This window comes from Carassius gibelio, chromosome B19 (genome assembly GCF_023724105.1).
Source record: "Carassius gibelio isolate Cgi1373 ecotype wild population from Czech Republic chromosome B19, carGib1.2-hapl.c, whole genome shotgun sequence".
Taxonomy (NCBI): domain Eukaryota; kingdom Metazoa; phylum Chordata; class Actinopteri; order Cypriniformes; family Cyprinidae; genus Carassius; species Carassius gibelio.
Window position 1 is genome coordinate 34,099,112 of NC_068414.1, and position 18,995 is coordinate 34,118,106.

Sequence of the window (18,995 nt, forward strand, 5' to 3'; positions counted from 1 at the left end):
CCGATATGTTTATTATTGTAATTTAATTTTGTATTTTTTATGTATTTTTTTCATATGTTTCTTATTTAAACATGAATCATTAATATTAATTATCATATATTATCATTATTATTATTTATATATTATATGTACGTTTATTTTCATTTTTATTAAATTTTTGATAATAATGTCTTTTATTAATAAACAAATTTATAATGTAATTATTTTTATTTAAATATGATTAATATTAATTCTAAGTGTATTTTTACATTTTATATTATAGATGTGTTCATTACATTACATTATTTACTTGTATTTATAATATAACTATAACTATAACTATTTCTTAGTTAAATATTTATTAATAAATAATATTATTAATATATTAATGTAATATTATATGTTTGCATGTATGTTAACTATTATTTAATTTCTTATTTATAAAGTAATTTCATTATGTGTTTAATAGTATTAAAAATTAATATTCATTATAAATCTATTAATATTTATTTAGAATTTATATTGTATCTCTATCTATCTGTCTGTCTGTGTGTCTGTTTATGATTATAGAGGTCAGAGGTCAGCAAGTGCTTCTTCACATATGCTTGCATTCCTGCTTTGAAAACGTTTCTATACATATGAATAAAAGTGATTGGGAAATGAGGTGTAGTGTAACTGGCTCTGAATGCATCTAAATGTGTTCCTGTAGCTCAATTGGTAGAGCATTGTGCTATCAAGCGCAAGGTTGTGGGTTTGATTCCCCGGGAACACATGATAGGTAAAAAATTGATAGCCTGAATGCACTGTAAGTCGCTTTGGATAAAAGCGTCTGCTAAATGCATAAATTTAATTTTTAATTTAAATTTTTATTTAAATAATCAGTGAAGGAGGAGTTTTGCCTTTCTCTGTCAACCTGATTTTGACCCTTGACCTCCAAAATCCAGGTACCTTATCCCTAAAACAGGTTTTTCCCCGCTGGAAGCAGACTCCGGAGCGTGTTGTTTTGGATGCTGGTTATTGTTGGTTTGTTTCTCTCTCTCTGAGATTTAGATTTGTGTTTTTCTGTGTCTGGAGAAAAGACTTCCTCTGGTTTGACTCACTCTGCTCTCAGTATTGTTCACCATTTTTGACCTGGTGGGAAACAGAAAGACTCCTGTGATTATTTACTGAAATCTTCCTGTTTGCATGTTTACTTCAAGGAACAAATAACTTGCTTGCATCTGATTCAGATCTGTTTCGGAGGTCTCCGCGTCTCGGTGTTTGTGACTAAATATATAACAACACCTCAACAAACCGGAGGAAGAGGAAGTGGACTGGTGGCACTGCGAGCCGGTTTTCCGGCTGGTTTGTGTTTGTCAGATCCGGTCCTGACTCTGATAAGGCTCTCTTCTCAGGACTCTGGTCTCTAGTTTCCCAGAGGACCGTGAGGTTACACTTTTCACCAGCAGGTGCAGTGGCTCTATTCCAGCTGATTTCTGACAGCAACCGTGAGAACAGTTAGGACTTTATAGTCATTCTTTTTTGTTTTTATACAAAGAATTGTGAGAAAAAAATTTTTTTTGTATTTGTCCAATGGAAAACTTCAGAAGGACATACTTTAAACTACTTTTTGAAACAAGTAGTGTATGCAGTATATGTGTACTGTGCACAGTAAACATATTTTAATAATATGGTAATATTTAAAATCATCATTTCATTTTATATTGATTATAATATATTACATGTTTATTATTTTTATATTTATTTTCTTACGTCATTTTAACATATATGTTTGTTCTTATTCTTAGTTATAAATATATTTATACATTTTATATTAGTATACATGCAAAAAATTATTTTATTTTTATTTGTCATGTAATGTTGTATATTTATTATTTAAATATTTATTTATAATAATATTCTGAAGATATTCATCAATTGTATATGGGTGTACATGTACAGTTATTATTTTAGTGTTTTTTTTAATAATGCAATTTCATCATAATTCTTAAATATATACATGTATACAAAATTCTATTTATAATGTTATTCCACCATAATTCCTTTTGAAATTATTTTAAATAAATATTTAAATATATAAAGAAAAAATCTTATTTAATATATATTTATTCATTTTAAGTAAATATTTGTTTATTTTGCATATTTATATTATAAACATGCTGTATATTATTTATATATTTATTTTTCATAGTGTCCTGTTCACACTAAAATATTTTAATAAATATTATTTGATAATAGTGAGTGATACAGTTTTGATATTGTGATTTATTTTATTATTTGTTAATTTATTAATTTATTTGAAATCTTTTTTTATTTTATAAATTCTTAAGTAAATGTATATAATTTATACATTTATATAAATAATAATTATAAACTGTTACATTATTGTTTTTTATTAAAATTTATACATTTGATATAATTTTTCTTTTATTAGTTTTTTCTGTAAGCACTGAATCTTTCATTTTATTCATTTTTTTTAATTTAAAAATATATATTTGTCTTACTGGAATCTTGCCTGGAAAGCTACCTGGTTAACTGCTAGTTAACATTTCAAAGTGATTAATTTCAGCTGTAATGTGACTTTGTCTGAAGTACATATGCTGTGTGTGTGTGTGTGTGTGTGTGTGAGTCTTTGGTCTCGGTCTGAACGGCTGATCTGATCTGATCTGGTTTGCTGTGAATCTGTTCAGGACGTCTCTTGTGTAACTTCAGGAATGTTCTTCTCTGGTGTCCTGTATCTCAGCACCGAACCCGACTCCTCAACGCTTCACGTAACCGACCAGACAGTCTGTGACCTGAGAGTGTGTGTGTGTGTGATGATCCTATTATAGCTCTGGACACACACACACACACACTTGATTGCTGTGAGAGTCTTCTGCCTCTCTGAGTGTGAATTATTGTTGCAGTGTCAGTCTCCACATGATCAGTGTCGTCTGAATGAGGCGTTCTGATGCCAGTGATGATCAGTGATGATCAGTAATATTTTTTATTTATATTTTATTTTCATTTTATTTCTTTTATAGAATTTATTTTATTTTACTCATTTTCTATGAGCACTGAATATTTTTGTTTTATTAAATTTTTATTTTATAATTTAATTTTTATTTTGTTTATTTTTTCTAGAATTATTTATTTATTTTACCCATCTTTTCTGTGAGGACTTGCCTGAATATGTATTTATTTATTTATTTATTTATTTATTTATACTTTACTTGACCCTATTGTACTCTAATAAAATGGAAAATATACTAAATAGCATCCTTTTGCCAAGTACTTCACTTGAATAACATATAAATTTGTAAGCTGAATAATTTGATTGGTTGTTTCCAGTCAAATTAATAAAACAAAAGCTCATGTTATAATATATCTAACTAAAATAAAAACAGAGGAACCTCTTACAGAAGAGAGATTTTCCCGTGTTGTACTGTGCTCTTGAAGTTTGTTGTTGTGGAGTGTTTCTTCCTGGATCATCTCCCAGCAGCTGATGTAGGGAAAGTGTTTGTAGATCAGACTCTGATCCGGGAACAATCAAGCAGTAGTTTGTATTTGTAAGCTGGACGCTTGCTAGGCTTTTAGAGGATTACTTACCCAATAATGATTTGCAGAGCCGCCTAATTGATTGGAATCATGTGGGAGTGAGTCATTTCAACTTTTAAATCCTGTTATTCTCAAAAAAATCTACTTTATAGTCTGATCCTATTTCCTTATTGAATCCGGTCATAAGATCATATTTTTGAGTGCCAGCTGTGGCAGACGTCCTGATCTGAAACTTGAGCACCAAAACCTACTGCAATCAGGGCGAAGACATCAGGAAATGTGAACTAGATTAAAAACACACCCAAACACACTTAGGCCTAGATTTATATATTTGAATTGCTTATAGAATTTCCATCCATTTGGATTTATATAATTTTGAATTTTAACTAATAAGGTTAATTTAATGCATGTTTGTCATCTATTAAACATGTGATTTTTTTTGTGTGTGTTTGTAAGATTCAAACACACAAATCTTACATTATAGGCTTAAATGAGCTTTTTTTTTTTTTTTTTTTTTTCTTCAGTAAAGTAGATATGTGATATTTTTGATGAGTGATGTTGAATGTCAGATAATGTTAGCGATAGCATTAGTATTATCAGAATTGATCAGCTTAGACTGAGTATCAGTTGTTTTGTTTTTTTGCTTGTTTTTTTACATTTTAATGATTTGAACTGGTTTTGAAAATGGGTTTGAATGGGTCTGTAATGGGTCTTTAATCATATTACTGTTAATGCTCGTTTATGAAAACAATGAATGTACGTAATGCAACCCCAAACTGCTTTTGGAACAGCACTTTGACTGAAGATGTGCAGGAAGTGACATCATACCCGTGTGTGTGTGTGGTTCTCAGGTCTTCCAGAGCAATACTACAGCCTGACGTGGTTCCTGAGCCCCATCCTGGGTCTGATCTTCACGCCTCTGATCGGCTCGGCCAGTGACCGCTGTACGCTGCGCTGGGGCCGCAGACGGCCCTTCATCCTGGCACTGTGTGTGGGCGTCCTGCTGGGCGTCGCGCTCTTCCTCAACGGCTCTCTGATAGGTGAGCAGCTCTGTCAACCTCAACATGACATCTGTATGACTGTTTACTGTCTCAGTGCATGTTACTGCTCTTAAAGTGAACAATTCATCAGTGCATACTATTCAAAATAAAATCATAATTTCTTATTATCATAACATCTATCTATCTATCTATCTACTTGTCTGTCTGTCTGTCTGTCTGTCTCTCTGTCTGTCTGTCTGTGTCTCTGTCTGTCTGTCTGTCTGTCTGTCTCTGTCTGTCTGTCTGTCTGTCTCTGTCTGTCTGCCTCTGTCTGTCTCTCTGTCTGTCTCTGTCTGTCTGTCTGTCTGTCTCTGTCTGTCTGTCTGTCTGTCTCTGTCTGTCTGCCTCTGTCTGTCTCTCTGTCTGTCTCTGTCTGTCTGCCTGACTCTCTCTGTCTGTCTGTCTCCGTCTCTATCTGTCTGTCTCGGTCTGTCTGTCTCTCTCTCTCTCTCTCTCTCTCTCTCTCTCTGTCTGTCTCGGTCTGTCTCTGTCTGACTCTGTCTGTCTGTCTGTCTGTCTTTCTGTCTGTCTCTGTCTGTCTGCCTGACTCTCTCTGTCTGTCTGTCTGTCTCCGTCTCTATCTGTCTGTCTCGGTCTGTCTGTCTCTCTCTCTCTCTCTCTCTCTCTCTCTCTCTGTCTGTCTCGGTCTGTCTCTGTCTGTATCTCTGTCTGTCTCTCTGTCTGTCTGTTACTGGTCTTAGTAAAGCTTTAGATTCAACATGAAATCGAAATCACCATTCACTTTCTAAACACATGGTCCTAGTTTTAATGTCAGTGATTCATTAGTGCATGATATGTTTTATTATGTTATGTTATTGTTAATTTATTGTTTTTTATCCTTGTTTATACTTTTGCTATTTCATTCTAATTATTTTCTTTCTATATGTTCAAACTTTTGTGTTTCATTTATTTGTTTAATTATTTATCCTTCTAAATATTTCTAAATATGAACTTTTTTTTTTTTTTTATCATTCTCCAAACTTTAGCTTTTTTCTAAACTGAAAGATAACTTTTCTCATTTTACTTATTTAGCCTGTAAACTTTTCTAGTTACTTTTTTCTAAATGTAAAGTTAATGTTTATTTATTTGTTAATGCAACCTTCTATATACTTTTGCTATTTATTTCTAAATGTTAAGTTTAGAAACGTTTATTTCCAAAATATCAAAACTTTTAAAGTTAACATTAAATCAAAATGACCATTTACTTCATACATGTTCCTGGTATTATTTGCACAATATTTAATAATAAATAAAATATGCCTTTATTACATAATAATAGTCAATAGTCAAACATCTTTTACATTACAGAGAGAAATGGCATGCAAACAACAGTTCATGTTGACTTTCTTTGAGAAAACCTGTCTGGCATGCTTTTGAAGGGGAGATGTTAGTGGAGCTGATTTTTACAGAAACGCTCCTGTTCTTGGCACAGAACACAAGACAATGTTCTCACACACACATTTCTATCAGAGAGCAGAAGTGAAACATACATACACCATGTGTGTGTGTGTGTGTCAGCATGAACTCCGTCGGTCTCTATGACATGGGAAAGGACTAGGAACCAGTTCACAGGGAACCATTTCCTGTTGTGCCCTTTTTTTTACCTTTCATTGCCTATCTGGAACAGCTTCCTGTCTCCGTGGCTAGCTAGCTGCGCGCCGACTGCATTGTCAGGAAGAAAGCGTAATACTCAGCCTCCTGCTGACACGACACATAGCTATGAATCTGTGTCTGTTTTTACAGATTTATTCACTAAACATTAGAACCGTGTTTAAAAATACTGCATCAGTACATTTCTTTATATGGTGTTCTAAGAGTTTTTTGTTGAGATTTTGATTTTTATTATATTTGTAATGTTTAATTTTATTGTAGCATTCAATGAAGATTTATAATTCATTTAATTTTATTCGTATTATAATTTTTATATTTTTATCATATTATAAAAGTGTCATTTTTTTGTATTTTCTTTTAATTTTTTTACATTTTAAGAAATATTTTTCTTAAAAGATACCTTTTACTTATTTTTTTATTTATTTTTTATAAAATGCTGTATTTTATTTTTTATTTTATTTTATTTGTGGTGGTAATATATTCTGGATTTTGCCAGGATGTTTTATTTTTATGAATTATTATTTTTTTTTTTTGCATTTATTTTATTTTACTGTTGCACTAACATGATGCTTGTAATGTGTGTTCTGTGGGGTTCTTTTCCTAATTTTATAATTGACCAGGCAAAAATCAATCACAAGTAACAGCACATCTGTCCTCAGTGAGGAATCGTTTATGAATGAAATCATTAGATATTTTAAAGTTTGATATTTTGGGTTAGGGGCTCATTCAGATCATTGTGAGTAGCAGAAACACACACGCTACTGGAACCCTGGAAAAACCCTAAAATTAGCCTGAACAATCAATACATGTCTGTGTATCTGTGTATTTACTCACACACACATGTACAGCACAATGGCTCATGGGAGGACCCAAGGTCAGGACACATATGCATTATGGGATGTTTGAGTTCCCAGAGGCCTGTGTGCTGAATATATGCTGAAAGTCTATATGAAATCTTGATGAATGGTAAATTTGCACTCCCTCCGGAGCACACAAGCAGTGAGCGATGATGTGTACTCTGCTGTATGTTTGCATTGTTTGTTGATATTTTAGCCTTCGTAGAGCTCCCATCATTCAGTGCATTGACCACTCTATGTGTGTGTCTAACTTACGTGTTAACTATCAATTTCTTTTGATTTCTGATGACCTTTGACCTATAAAAATGGGTAATCATTTATGCATGACGGGGGATTATAGAAGTAACATTTCATAAAAAGTGGGTACTTTAAAAACCTAATGTTTTTTTGCTATTTTCAAAATCATTTGTATGAATATTAATAGATTTTACATGTTTCAGACACATTATATAATTGTTTTTTTAATCCAAAACTTAATTTCTTAATCAAAATTTAATAATCTAAAAGAAAATACAGTTGTTTGAAAAAGGACTTTTATTTAAAATGTTTACTGTTTTGATCTTCAATAATATGACATTAGTATTGTTTGCTTGTTTAATTGTTTCCTTTTTTAGTCAAATAATTCTATTAAAGAATATAAAACTTGTATTGAATAAAATCAACATTTAAAAATGTTGGCAATTTTGAAAATGCTTTCGATCATCATTTAAATCCTTTTCAAACTGTTTTTTTTTTATCATTTATAAAATATTATAGTATTTATTGATATTTTGAAGCTTTTAAATTTCAAAAATTTGATTTTAGTTTAGTTTTTTAGTTTTGTTAGGTACTTTAAAATTTTCATAGTTTTTTTTAATATATACATATAGCTTTATTTACGGTTTAAGTTTTAGTAATCTGAGTAATTAAAATTATTTATGTTTTTAATTTATATGTACTATATATATGCGTACACACACACACACACACACACTAACTTTTTTTTTTTTTTTTTTTTCTCCAAATGAACCAGAAAGCTATTAAAAGTCTCTATGTAACAGAATGGTAATCTCATAAGGAAATCTTCTAGTAGATGACCTGTTTGTGTGTGTCTGTCTGTCTCAGGTCTTGCTTTAGGAGACGTGCCAAACAACCAGCCAATAGGAATCGTGATGACAGTTTTGGGGGTGGTGGTGCTGGATTTCTGTGCGGATGCGACGGAGGGTCCCATACGAGCGTATCTGCTGGATGTGGCCGACACTGAGGAACAGGACATGGCCCTCAACATCCACGCCTTCTCTGCAGGTGCAGCCTTGCTTCAGTCTTACATCACGACATGAACCGCTTGAAGAACTGAGTGGCATGAGTCACATTCACTCTGCTGAGAAATGCAGTTGGCACTCTATTTTGTGTTTAAACACACTTTTCCATTCAGTTCGTGACTGTCCTCTACAGTCTATGACTCAATTCAGGTCAAAAATTATATTTTTTGTTGTTGTTGTTGTTGTTGTTTTTTTACTGTACATCTACACATTTTTAAATCAAGATATATTTACTTAAGATTACTTTTTCTTACTTGTTTTAGTCGTAAACTCGTGTAATTTTAATAGATTTCAAGTCATTTATTTCCCAGGCAGAGGTACAGCATATTGAACTTAGAATTTTTAATATTTATGCTGGAAAATAGGAAAGAACACTAGATAAGAAATAATTTTCCTGTATATAAGTAAGTCTATGCTTTATTCAGAAAGTAAGGTAAATTCAAAGAATTATTTTTCATATCTCATTGACAGATTTTTCTCTTGTTTTATGCATAAACACAACTCCATCTTGATTTAAGAGTGTTTAGATGTTTATACTTTAAGATTTCTTATCAATTTTTTATTTAATTTTTCAGAATAAATATATTTATTGCAGTGTATTTTGTAGTACAAAAATCTAAATATTCTTAAATCAATATACATTTCCTTGAGAAACAAAATTACCTTTTATTTATTTTATTTTTATTTTATTTATGTAAGTTTGTGCTTAAAACTAAACAAAAATGTTATGGGGTATGGGGTAAATTTTTTTTGGACTTACTCATTGACATTTTTTCTTTTCTTGTTTTTTTTTTTAAGTTACATTTCCAAATATTTTTTTTTATTTTTTTTATCAGTGACATCAAATATTATAGTATAGTAATATTCCTTCACAAGAAAATGCATCTTAAATGTAAAATTCTAAAATATTTGTATAATTTTTTTTATGGATTAATGGAAAATAAGACCAAAACTAAATAAATTAGCTTATCAAGAAGTCAGAAGCTTTATTATTGCATATGTCCATATAGAATGAGTGCTAAACTGTGCATGTTGTGTTTAAGGGCTCGGAGGGGCGGTTGGTTATGCCCTCGGGGGTCTTGATTGGACGCACACATTCTTGGGTCGAACCTTCAAGTCTCAAGAACAAATTCTGTTCCTGTTCGCCACGGTTCTGTTCACCGTTTCTGTGGCTCTGCACCTGTTCAGCATCGAGGAGCAGCAGTTCAGCCCTCAACAGGACCGTCTGGATGAAGAGGCAGAAACCGAATCCACTGTTAAAATCACAGCGCACCAACCCCAGCTCGAAATGATCCATGAAGAAGAGTCTTACGAGCATTACGACCTCTACTCGGACCGGCGATCAGAGCGAGAGCTGGACATGGACTCGTTAGACGTCGACATCGTTCGAAGTAAAAGTGACTCTGTTTTGGCGATGGCTGACGCCACGCTGGACCACCACGACATGCTGTTTCTGCGTGAAATCGAGCCGTCTATCTTCCAAGATCGCATTTCTTCTTATCATGGGTCGCTGCCACGGCGCAGCAGCAGTGTAGATAGTCAAGAGTTCCTGCGCGGGAAATTCAGCCGACTGTCTGCGTTTCTGCAGCAAACCGAACGTGACGGAGAAGAAGCTCTGCTTAACAGTCAGCTCAACCAATCCAAAGCACCCAACGGACATACGACGGACCTCAACGGCCACGGGCCGCCCAGTATCAAAGCCTCCAGCACCAACGCATCCATGCGCCACAGACGTCACACTTTCTACCGACAGTCGTCCTGCACCTTCTCCTACTACGGCCGGGTCGGATCCCACCGCTACCGTTACCGGCGTGCAAACGCTGCGTTCCTCATCAAACCGTCCCGCAGCATGAACGACATCTACGAGATAGAGAAGCGGCAGAAACAGAGGAAAGGACAGAGAACGAGGCACCAGAGCGGGAACACCAACTCCAGCGGGGACACGGAGAGCGAGGAGGGCGAGACTGAGACCACCGTCCGTCTGCTCTGGATGTCCATGCTGAAGATGCCCAAAGAGCTGTTGAGACTGTGCGTGTGTCATCTGGTCACGTGGTTCTCCGTCATCGCAGAGGCCGTGTTTTACACCGACTTCATGGGGCAGGTCATCTATGAAGGCGACCCAACGGTGAGCAATGCATTGCTTTTTTTAATGCATCTAAAGTGACTTACGTTGCATTCAGGTTAACACATTTGAACAAGTTATGCATGCCCTGGGAATTGAACCCACAACCTTAGCATTGCTAATGCCATGCTTTACTGTTTAAGCGATGATAACATAGAAAAGCATGCCTGTAGCTCAAACAGTAGAACATGGTGCATTGGCATTGCCAAGGTTGTAGGTTCGATTCCCAGGAAATGCACAAACTGTTCTAATGTACAACTTCAGTGCCTACAATGTAAGCTAAGCATAAGAAATCTTTCAACCTAAATTATATTTTTATTGTCATGTATCCATGAGGGCAACTTAACAATGAGAGGAGCATTGCTTTTTGAAGAGTATTCAGTGCATTTAAGGTACACATACATTTGATCAGTTCATGCATACCTTGGGAATCGAACCCACAACCTTGGCATCGTTAGAGCCGTGCTCTATTATTTGAGCTATTATAATGTAGAAACGCATCCTGTAGGTCAAACAGTAGAGTGCGGTGCTAATACCAAATCCAAGGCTATAGGTTCGATTCACAGAGAATACATGAACTGATCCAATGTACAACTTGAATGAAATTTAAGTCGCTTTAGATAAGTCTCTGCCAAATGCATTAAATAATACAATAAGACCTTCTTTATATCAAGAAACATAAAAGACACATAACGTTTGCTTCAAAAAAGCATTGTGATAAGATCATAACAATAGTACTGTATATACAAATTGAGTACTACGTATAGATCTGTTTAGGAAAAAGATCAAAATTTGAGCTGTCAATCTCTCAAAATTTTTTCAGAAATCTCTTGTTCAGTTAAAAACATTAACATTTGCATGCATGCTTTTATCTTAAGCAACATGGGACAGAAGAACAGAAGAAATTTGTGTAAGAGTCACACAATATTCCTAATACACCATGCTAGGTTTATCAGACAAACAATAATCTATTTATGTATTTAAATAAAGGCTGATTTTAATCTTTAATCTTTTAAATGTAAAATTCAAATAAATAATGGTATAATAAAAACGAATTAAAACTTAAGAAAATGAAATATTATACTTGTTTACATGTATGTCATGTAACTATTAAGCAACATTAGAGAACCATGAACATGCGAATGTGTTGAAATATTAAATTGAAATCTTAAGTGGTACTTTTATATATTTTAGTCATCAGTATTTATTTATTTTGGCAATCCCTGATTTAGACAGATGTCAGAAGTTTGCCGACTTTTGTTTTTTGAAGATATAACATGGTTAAAATGTTTTGGGGAGCTCTTGCTCTTGCATAAAGTGTAAGATTGTGTGCTTTCCCTGCCGTCCAGTTCTTACCCTAAATCCTGAAGTGTGTCCCTGTAGGCTCCGCTGAACTCCACCGCCCTTCATAACTACCACAGAGGGGTTCAGATGGGCTGCTGGGGGCTGGTCATCTACGCCACCACCGCCGCCATCTGTTCAGGTGCGTGTCCTGAATCCATAGAGGCGACCGTCTGATCTGTTCAAGTGTGTTTCTTCATCTCAATCTCTTTTGTGAATGTAGCTGTTCTGCAGAAGTACCTGGATAACTTTGGCCTCAGCATAAAGGTGATCTACATCCTGGGCACTCTGGGCTTCGCCATCGGTACGGCCGTCATGGCCATCTTCCCCAACGTCTACGTCTCAATGGTGATGATCAGCAGCATGGGCATCATCTCCATGAGCATCTCGTACTGTCCGTACGCTCTGCTGGGCCAGTATCACGATAATAAAGAGGTCAGAGGCTCTTCATTCATCTCTGTGAGACTGTAATCCTCCGTATTAAATCTGATCGCAGCACTAATCCTAATCTTTGTCCTCACTGACTCTCACAACTCAGATTTTAACAGGCATTACAATGTCATCAAATCACCTTTGGGTGTAAAGAACAGTGGAAGGAGCTGACTTGACTACATTGTTTAGTATCATGACAATAATTTAGTTGTTTTTTCATTTATGTTAGGAACAGCAGTAGGATAGGATTGTGGGGAAAAAACACTGTGCACACAAACGAACTGAACTAGTAGAGCTTTAAATTCTAAATTAATTAATTTTATTATTTAAAAAAAAAATCTACATTCATTTTAGATATATATATATATATATATATATATATATATATATATATATATATTTTACATTTAACAAACCGAATGGAAATCTGTGCCCCAGCAAATTGAATGGGCTTTACTGAGAATACTTATTCATTTTATTTTACTTTATAATCAATAAAAATATTTTTAAAATACAATATTTATATATATATTAGTATTTAATCTGTTTGAAATTAAAAGCACATCTCTATAAATAAAAATATGTCTGTGTCCTGTGCATGAGGAAACTGAATAGGTTGTGCGGCGGTTTCTGATTCTTTTTATTTGATTGTTTATTAAATACAAAATACATTATTTTTTAGTCAATATTTAATCTAGATTTAAAGTTTTTAATTTAAAATATATTTATTCAGAAAGAAATTTAAACTTTAATCACTATACATAAACATTTCTGTGTCCTGATCACAAGGTCTATGAAATGTCAACGAATTGTCCATTTAAATAGGTTTAAATTAAAACAGTACAACAAATTCAACAGTGATGCATACTTTTAATGAGACTATATCAAAAATAATATTACAGTAATGTTATGGTGTGTATATATATTTTTAATATCTAAATATTACAAAAATAAATCTAAAAAGTATTGTTTAATTGTTATAAAAATGTATTTCTGATACATTTTAGCGAAATGGTTTCATAGTGTAATACATTTTTTTGCTGCTTGTCTCAAAATAAACCGCCTTCTTAGAGCAACTCATGCAATGCGTGGTAAGTTTTGGCAGACCAATATTTCCTCACGAGTTGTTATTTATATACGGTTGCCGCATTACTCATTGCGGTAATGTTTTATTGTCAATACTCTAGGATTTCTGGACTGAGATCTCCTAGGATAGAGAGCAGTGTCTTGGACACTGATATGTGACCGATGTGTTCTTGCTGTTTGCAGTACGTCCAGCACAGCCCCGGCAACTCCAAGCGAGGTTTCGGCATCGACTGCGCCATCCTGTCGTGTCAGGTGTACATCTCTCAGATCCTGGTGGCGTCTGCGCTGGGTGCCGTGGTGGACGCGGTGGGCAGCGTGCGGGTCATTCCCATGGTGGCCTCCGGCGGCTCCTTCCTGGGCTTCCTGTCCGCCTCCTTCCTCGTCATCTACCCGGGCTCCGGCGGAGAGGCTGAGCAGACGCGGGCGCTGACGTCCCCCAATAACAACGGCGTGACCGAGAAGCCCAGCTTCCTCAAGCTCACACGCAAAGGCGGAGCCACCACCACCTGCAAAGTGGAGTGTGAATCCACGCTGTGAAAGCCATCGGATGACGGCGAACATCTAATGCCGAGTTCACACTGCAGCATTTTAGACACGAAGTTCACTCCCAGACAGGCTTTGCAAAATCAATTGCCCAAAATCGGAGGTGGTCGTTCAAGCAAGTGACAATTATCAAAGATGCAATCAGAGAATCGCAGACGCCCGTGAAATATTTAACATGCTACACTAGGGTTGCACGAGTAATCGAATGTGATAGTCATTAGTTGTAAATCTCCAGCACGTGCTTTCAGATGGAGTGGCATTTAATACACCGAGCCGTAATATTGCATTCATCACCGCAGATGATTTAATCATGCGGTAATGAAATGGAAGTAATAATTTGTGATAATAAAAGCTGTTTGCAGTGAACTACGGCTCTTTGTAGTTAATGCTGCTCCATCTGAAAGCAGGTGAAAATACCACATTCATAACAGGATTTTAATCCAAACTCACTTCATAACGTCGGTCGAGTGTTTGAAAGAAATCTCGATGCAATAGAAGAAACATTTTTGGTTCCACAAAGAACCATTCAGTCAAAGGTTCTCTCTTTCTTTCCTTTTTATAATCTGAAGAACCTTCTCTTGCCACAAAGAACCTTTTGTGAAACAGAAAGGAACTATGGGAGACAAAAAAGGTTCTTCTTATGGCATCGAGAAGCACTTATTTTTAAGAGCGTAAATATCTAGATCTGTGAAATGAGTTCTGACTTAATAATATATCAACGATGACCTACAGCCAATGAGAGAGCAGGATACAGGGCAGGGAGGAGTTATGAACATTAAATGTAGTTCTGAGATTCTTTCTAATATTGAAGTCATGCAGATTGTAACCTCCTGTCACCGGTCCATCGTGCAGTGTGAAAGCAACAGTGATCCAGTCAGTGTGAACTCGGCATAACATTCCCCAGGCGTTTCTTCACTCACTGAAGGCTCAGTTGTGTTGTTTTGTTGGACTGTCCGTGTTTGGCCTGGTGTTGTGGGTCTCAGGGCTGCTTCTCAGGGCCACCAGGGGGCGACTCTGGGCTGAACTCTTCAGGAGAGAGAGCGAGAGAGAGAGAGAGAGAGAGGCTTGGCTGGGTCTCTCTCTCTCTCAATCACATGCTCTTCACTTGCACACTTCCACTCGAAGCTCATCCTCATCAAATCTAATGTAGAGAATCTTTAATATAAGTTAATGGCTCGAAAACTTGATCCTTTCCTATTTTTTAAACAGAGGACATTATGATTACCAAAAGTTGCCCAGTGCAATAATAATATCTGTTTCATTGTGAAGGCTTTATTTTAGTCGTGTTATTCTGGTGAAAGGGTGAATCTCACGAATAAACGTCATATTTCATATCTCACAGAAAATATGGGAATTTCTACTTGCATTTGCAGAAAATTATGGATTTTTTTGGAACTGAATTTCGACATTATTTTCATGACAATCCTTGCTGGCAATGGAAACAAAAAGATACAAACTCCATATTTCTGACGTGTTTTTTTTTTTTATTATTAAAAAAATTAACATTTAAAAAAATATTTACATTAAAAAAAAATTTAATATATTTAATCAGCTAGAAAATGAAATTGCAATGCCTATAAATAAAGTCTATAATCATAAACAATAGGAAATGCATTAGTCACATGATCTAGGAAATTGTAATTTAAAATTTGCATACATTAAAAGCAGTAAAACAATACTACCATTATAGAATACATTCACATTGTACTCTACAAACTGTGTAAAATTATGTAGATATTTTGTAATATGTATACATTTGAAAAAAATCTCTTTTATTGCTTTACAGTTGTGAATAATTGTTTAATCGCCATGAAAATATAATGACAATTATTGGTCCAAATTAATGCTCCAAAAAAAGAAATGTTTCCTTCGTTTTCTTCATGAAAATATAATTTCTTATTTCTTTAATTAAAAAACAACAACAATGGAGGTGAAAAATTACACGTTTTTATGTTTGTTTTTATATTTTTATGTCAAGAAGAATACGAGAAACTCTTTTTGAAAATGAAAGATAGTAGAAGAAAAGCTTATTAGTCACAATCTGAAGTGAATATAATTTTTTTTAATTTAAATATTTCATTTAAATGTGAATTGTACATTAAATGTTTAAATATTTAAATATATATTCAATCAGCTATAAATTGAAATTGCAGTGTGTGGGTGTATATAATCTCTACAAATGAGTCTTTAGAAATTATATATAATATATATATATACAGTATATATATTGCAGTTGTGGATAAATGTTTATTTGTCATGCAAATAATGGGCAAAATATACTTCAATCTCTTCACGCGAAGCATAATTCCTCAAGTCTTTCTATTGATACTATGGTAATAAATGACAGATTTCTTGAGCATCTTCATGAGATTCACCCGGGAGAGCGTGACTTTGGTCATGAGTGTGTCAGTGCCTCTTGTCATTGACGTCCTGAAGTGCTTTAATACGTTTGGTCTCCCTCATAGTTTCCTAAGACGGCCCACGCAAGGGCGAGTAATAATCTCAATGCTGCATCCGAGTGTTCACGCAGATACCAAACCTTTCTTACACTCACAGACTTCCAAGTTGCAATGGTGATTTTCTTCAGCTCAGGTCCACGGCACTTTCTGGCAGAACTTTTGAGTTTTTCTCCCTCGGAATGAGGAGGAGTGTGTTCTGGTCTGTTTACATTAGCACCTGGATGCTGCGTGTTTTTGGTGGAGAGAATGGAGTCATCTCCGGCCGCCATCTTGGCTCAAACGTGGCCCTTTTTTCTGGGTCTCAGCTGCAGTTTCCTGACACTGAGGATGATTGTGCTATGACTATTTTTGAGACATTCTTTGAGGTCTGGTGACTTGTATCTGACCAGAGGTGACCGGACGCTCTTTTACTTGCTGTCTTGCTGGCTAGAGAGTTAAAAGATGTTTTATTGAGGCACATTTGTACTGGCTTTGCCCTGCATAGAGTATTAAGATCTTAAGATAAGCTGATATAAATGTATATGTGTGTTATTTCTGGAATGTTTATTGAAGTTAAACCCAAGCTTGAATGAGAAAAGCATCAAGTTTCTGTCGAATCAAGCACCGTTGCATTAGCTGCACCCGTCTCGGTCAGTGTTGGCATTACCGGCGTGGTGAATCACGACACACACCAGACGTCTCATTCGAATACTTGAAGTGCAATCTTGGTTGTGTCTGGATATCTCGGGATCCGTTTGCTGACCTCGAAGCAAAGACTGGAGAATGTGGGACTCTCAGAGAGCGTCAGGGGAAGAAGTTTCCAGTATTGAATGTAACTTACTTTTTGTTTTTTTGAGAGCAAGAAGATTCAATGTTGCACCGAACTTGCACATACAGAGTTTTAAAAGAAAAATGAATCAATATCTTGCAATAGAAAAGCCTAAACTGTGGTTATTTATTTTTTGAATGCATTATCCTTAAATATTTAGAGGATTATAAGTACAGATAAAGATATATTTACAGCTTGTGTAGATGAGTGAGATGGGATATGTGTGTGTGTGTGTGTGTGTGAGAGAGAGAGAGAGAGAAAGAGACATGCTAGTTATTTACGTCTGTTTTTGCATGATCATAAGCACCATGTACATGTTTGTGCATGGAAGAGTGTGTGTGTGTGTGTGTGTGTGGGTGTGTGTGTGTGTGTGTGACATCTCACTCTTTTATAGAATGAATCTCACAAGAACATCTCCAGGTCACACTTCACCCTATAATTACAAAAACGAAAGAATTATATTTGGAATAAATATAAGCCAATTTCATTTGTATTTTTTTTTTTACAGTTATAAATAATATTTGTCATGAAAGTTTATGCTGAAAAAAGAAATAAATTTTCTTCATGCAAAAAAATATTATTTTTTATTTTTTTATTTAGAATTTGTGGTGAAAATTACGTCATATTTCATATCTTAATAAAAATTAAATTAAAACAATAAATGCATTTTTATATTTTTTTCATGAAAATCCATTACTGTAAAGTGGAAAAAAAATCTTATTCTAATTACAGAAATCTTATTCACAGATATTTCTGAAGTGGATAAAATAATGTACATTTTAAAATGTAGTTAAAAAAAATTTTTTATTAAACAATAAACATTTAAATGTTATTTTATATATTTTTTTTTTTACATAAAATGTAACATTTTAATTGTAAAATATTTATGTTTAATCACCTAGAAATTAAAATTTGAGACATGCATGCATATATTTTTTTTTGTTTTTTTGTTTTTCTTTTTTTTGACAAATGAATAAAAATAATTCCTTGTTCTTTTGATTTTGGGGTGAAATATTTGTGGTCTTGACAGGTTTGATGAGATTCACTTTATAACCATCTTTAGTTTACAGTTCACATTTCACTTTAGCAGAAGGTCATAGAGCAAACACAGAAATACTGAAAACGGCGTAGTCTTCTCACGTCATAGTTGAGTGTGTGCTGACTCTGGGCTCAAACGTGGCTCTTTTCCTGTACGGAAAGCAGATGGATGTTACTGAAGCACGTAATGTAAGACAGGAGAGAAACTCCTTGCAGTCTAAGCTACTATATGCCTTGTCATTTACAAGAGATGTATATAGTTTCTTTTGATTCTGTACAAAAGCTCATTATTTTGTATTAGTTTTATTTTCTATGAGAACTGTATATAAATCCTGTACATATGCCTGAAAATGTAGACAAACTGAAAAAACACTGTATTGAATGCACCTTTAAAGAATTTATGCCAAATATAACAGTCTGAGATTGTTTTTGGATTCTTCACACATGTATTTCTTTTGACGTTTGTCATCCAAATACAGTTCTGGTCAAAAATACTAGCACAGCTACAGCAAGTGGGTTTTTGGAGTATAACTTTTTGTGTTAATTGAGCAAAACACAATTCTGGCACAGTTGATCAGGATTCATATTTTGGACTCTGAAAGGGGCATTATGATGATAAGACGGACAGTTCTTCTGAGATCACTTTTGTTGTTGTTCATATAGTTCTCTGTACAGTACAAGCACAAACTCTAAAGTTCACAACTGTAGTTTATTTAGTGATCAAGAGCGCCATCTGCTGGATAGAGGGAAGCCTGCTTTCACTGAAGCTGTCATCATTTCATGCATAGATATTAAAAATGGACTGCGGTTTTCAACTTGTTCCACCTCTGACAGACTTTTT

The 18,995-nt window shown here is 34.6% G+C and overlaps 1 protein-coding gene across 2 annotated transcripts in view; it reads left to right on the plus strand.

Annotated features, from left to right (window-relative positions):
- Positions 1 to 18,567, plus strand: part of LOC127979139 (solute carrier family 45 member 4) — a 49,386-nt gene extending 30,819 nt beyond the window's left edge. For both annotated transcript variants that reach the window (XM_052584342.1, XM_052584343.1), the window contains exons 4-9: positions 4,368 to 4,556; positions 8,129 to 8,308; positions 9,369 to 10,450; positions 11,831 to 11,930; positions 12,012 to 12,223; positions 13,490 to 18,567. In XM_052584342.1, coding sequence (XP_052440302.1) covers positions 4,368 to 4,556; positions 8,129 to 8,308; positions 9,369 to 10,450; positions 11,831 to 11,930; positions 12,012 to 12,223; positions 13,490 to 13,843 — 2,117 coding nt within the window. In that variant the 3' untranslated portion in view covers positions 13,844 to 18,567. The remainder of the gene's footprint in view (positions 1 to 4,367; positions 4,557 to 8,128; positions 8,309 to 9,368; positions 10,451 to 11,830; positions 11,931 to 12,011; positions 12,224 to 13,489) is intronic.
- The last annotated feature ends 428 nt before the right edge of the window (positions 18,568 to 18,995 follow it).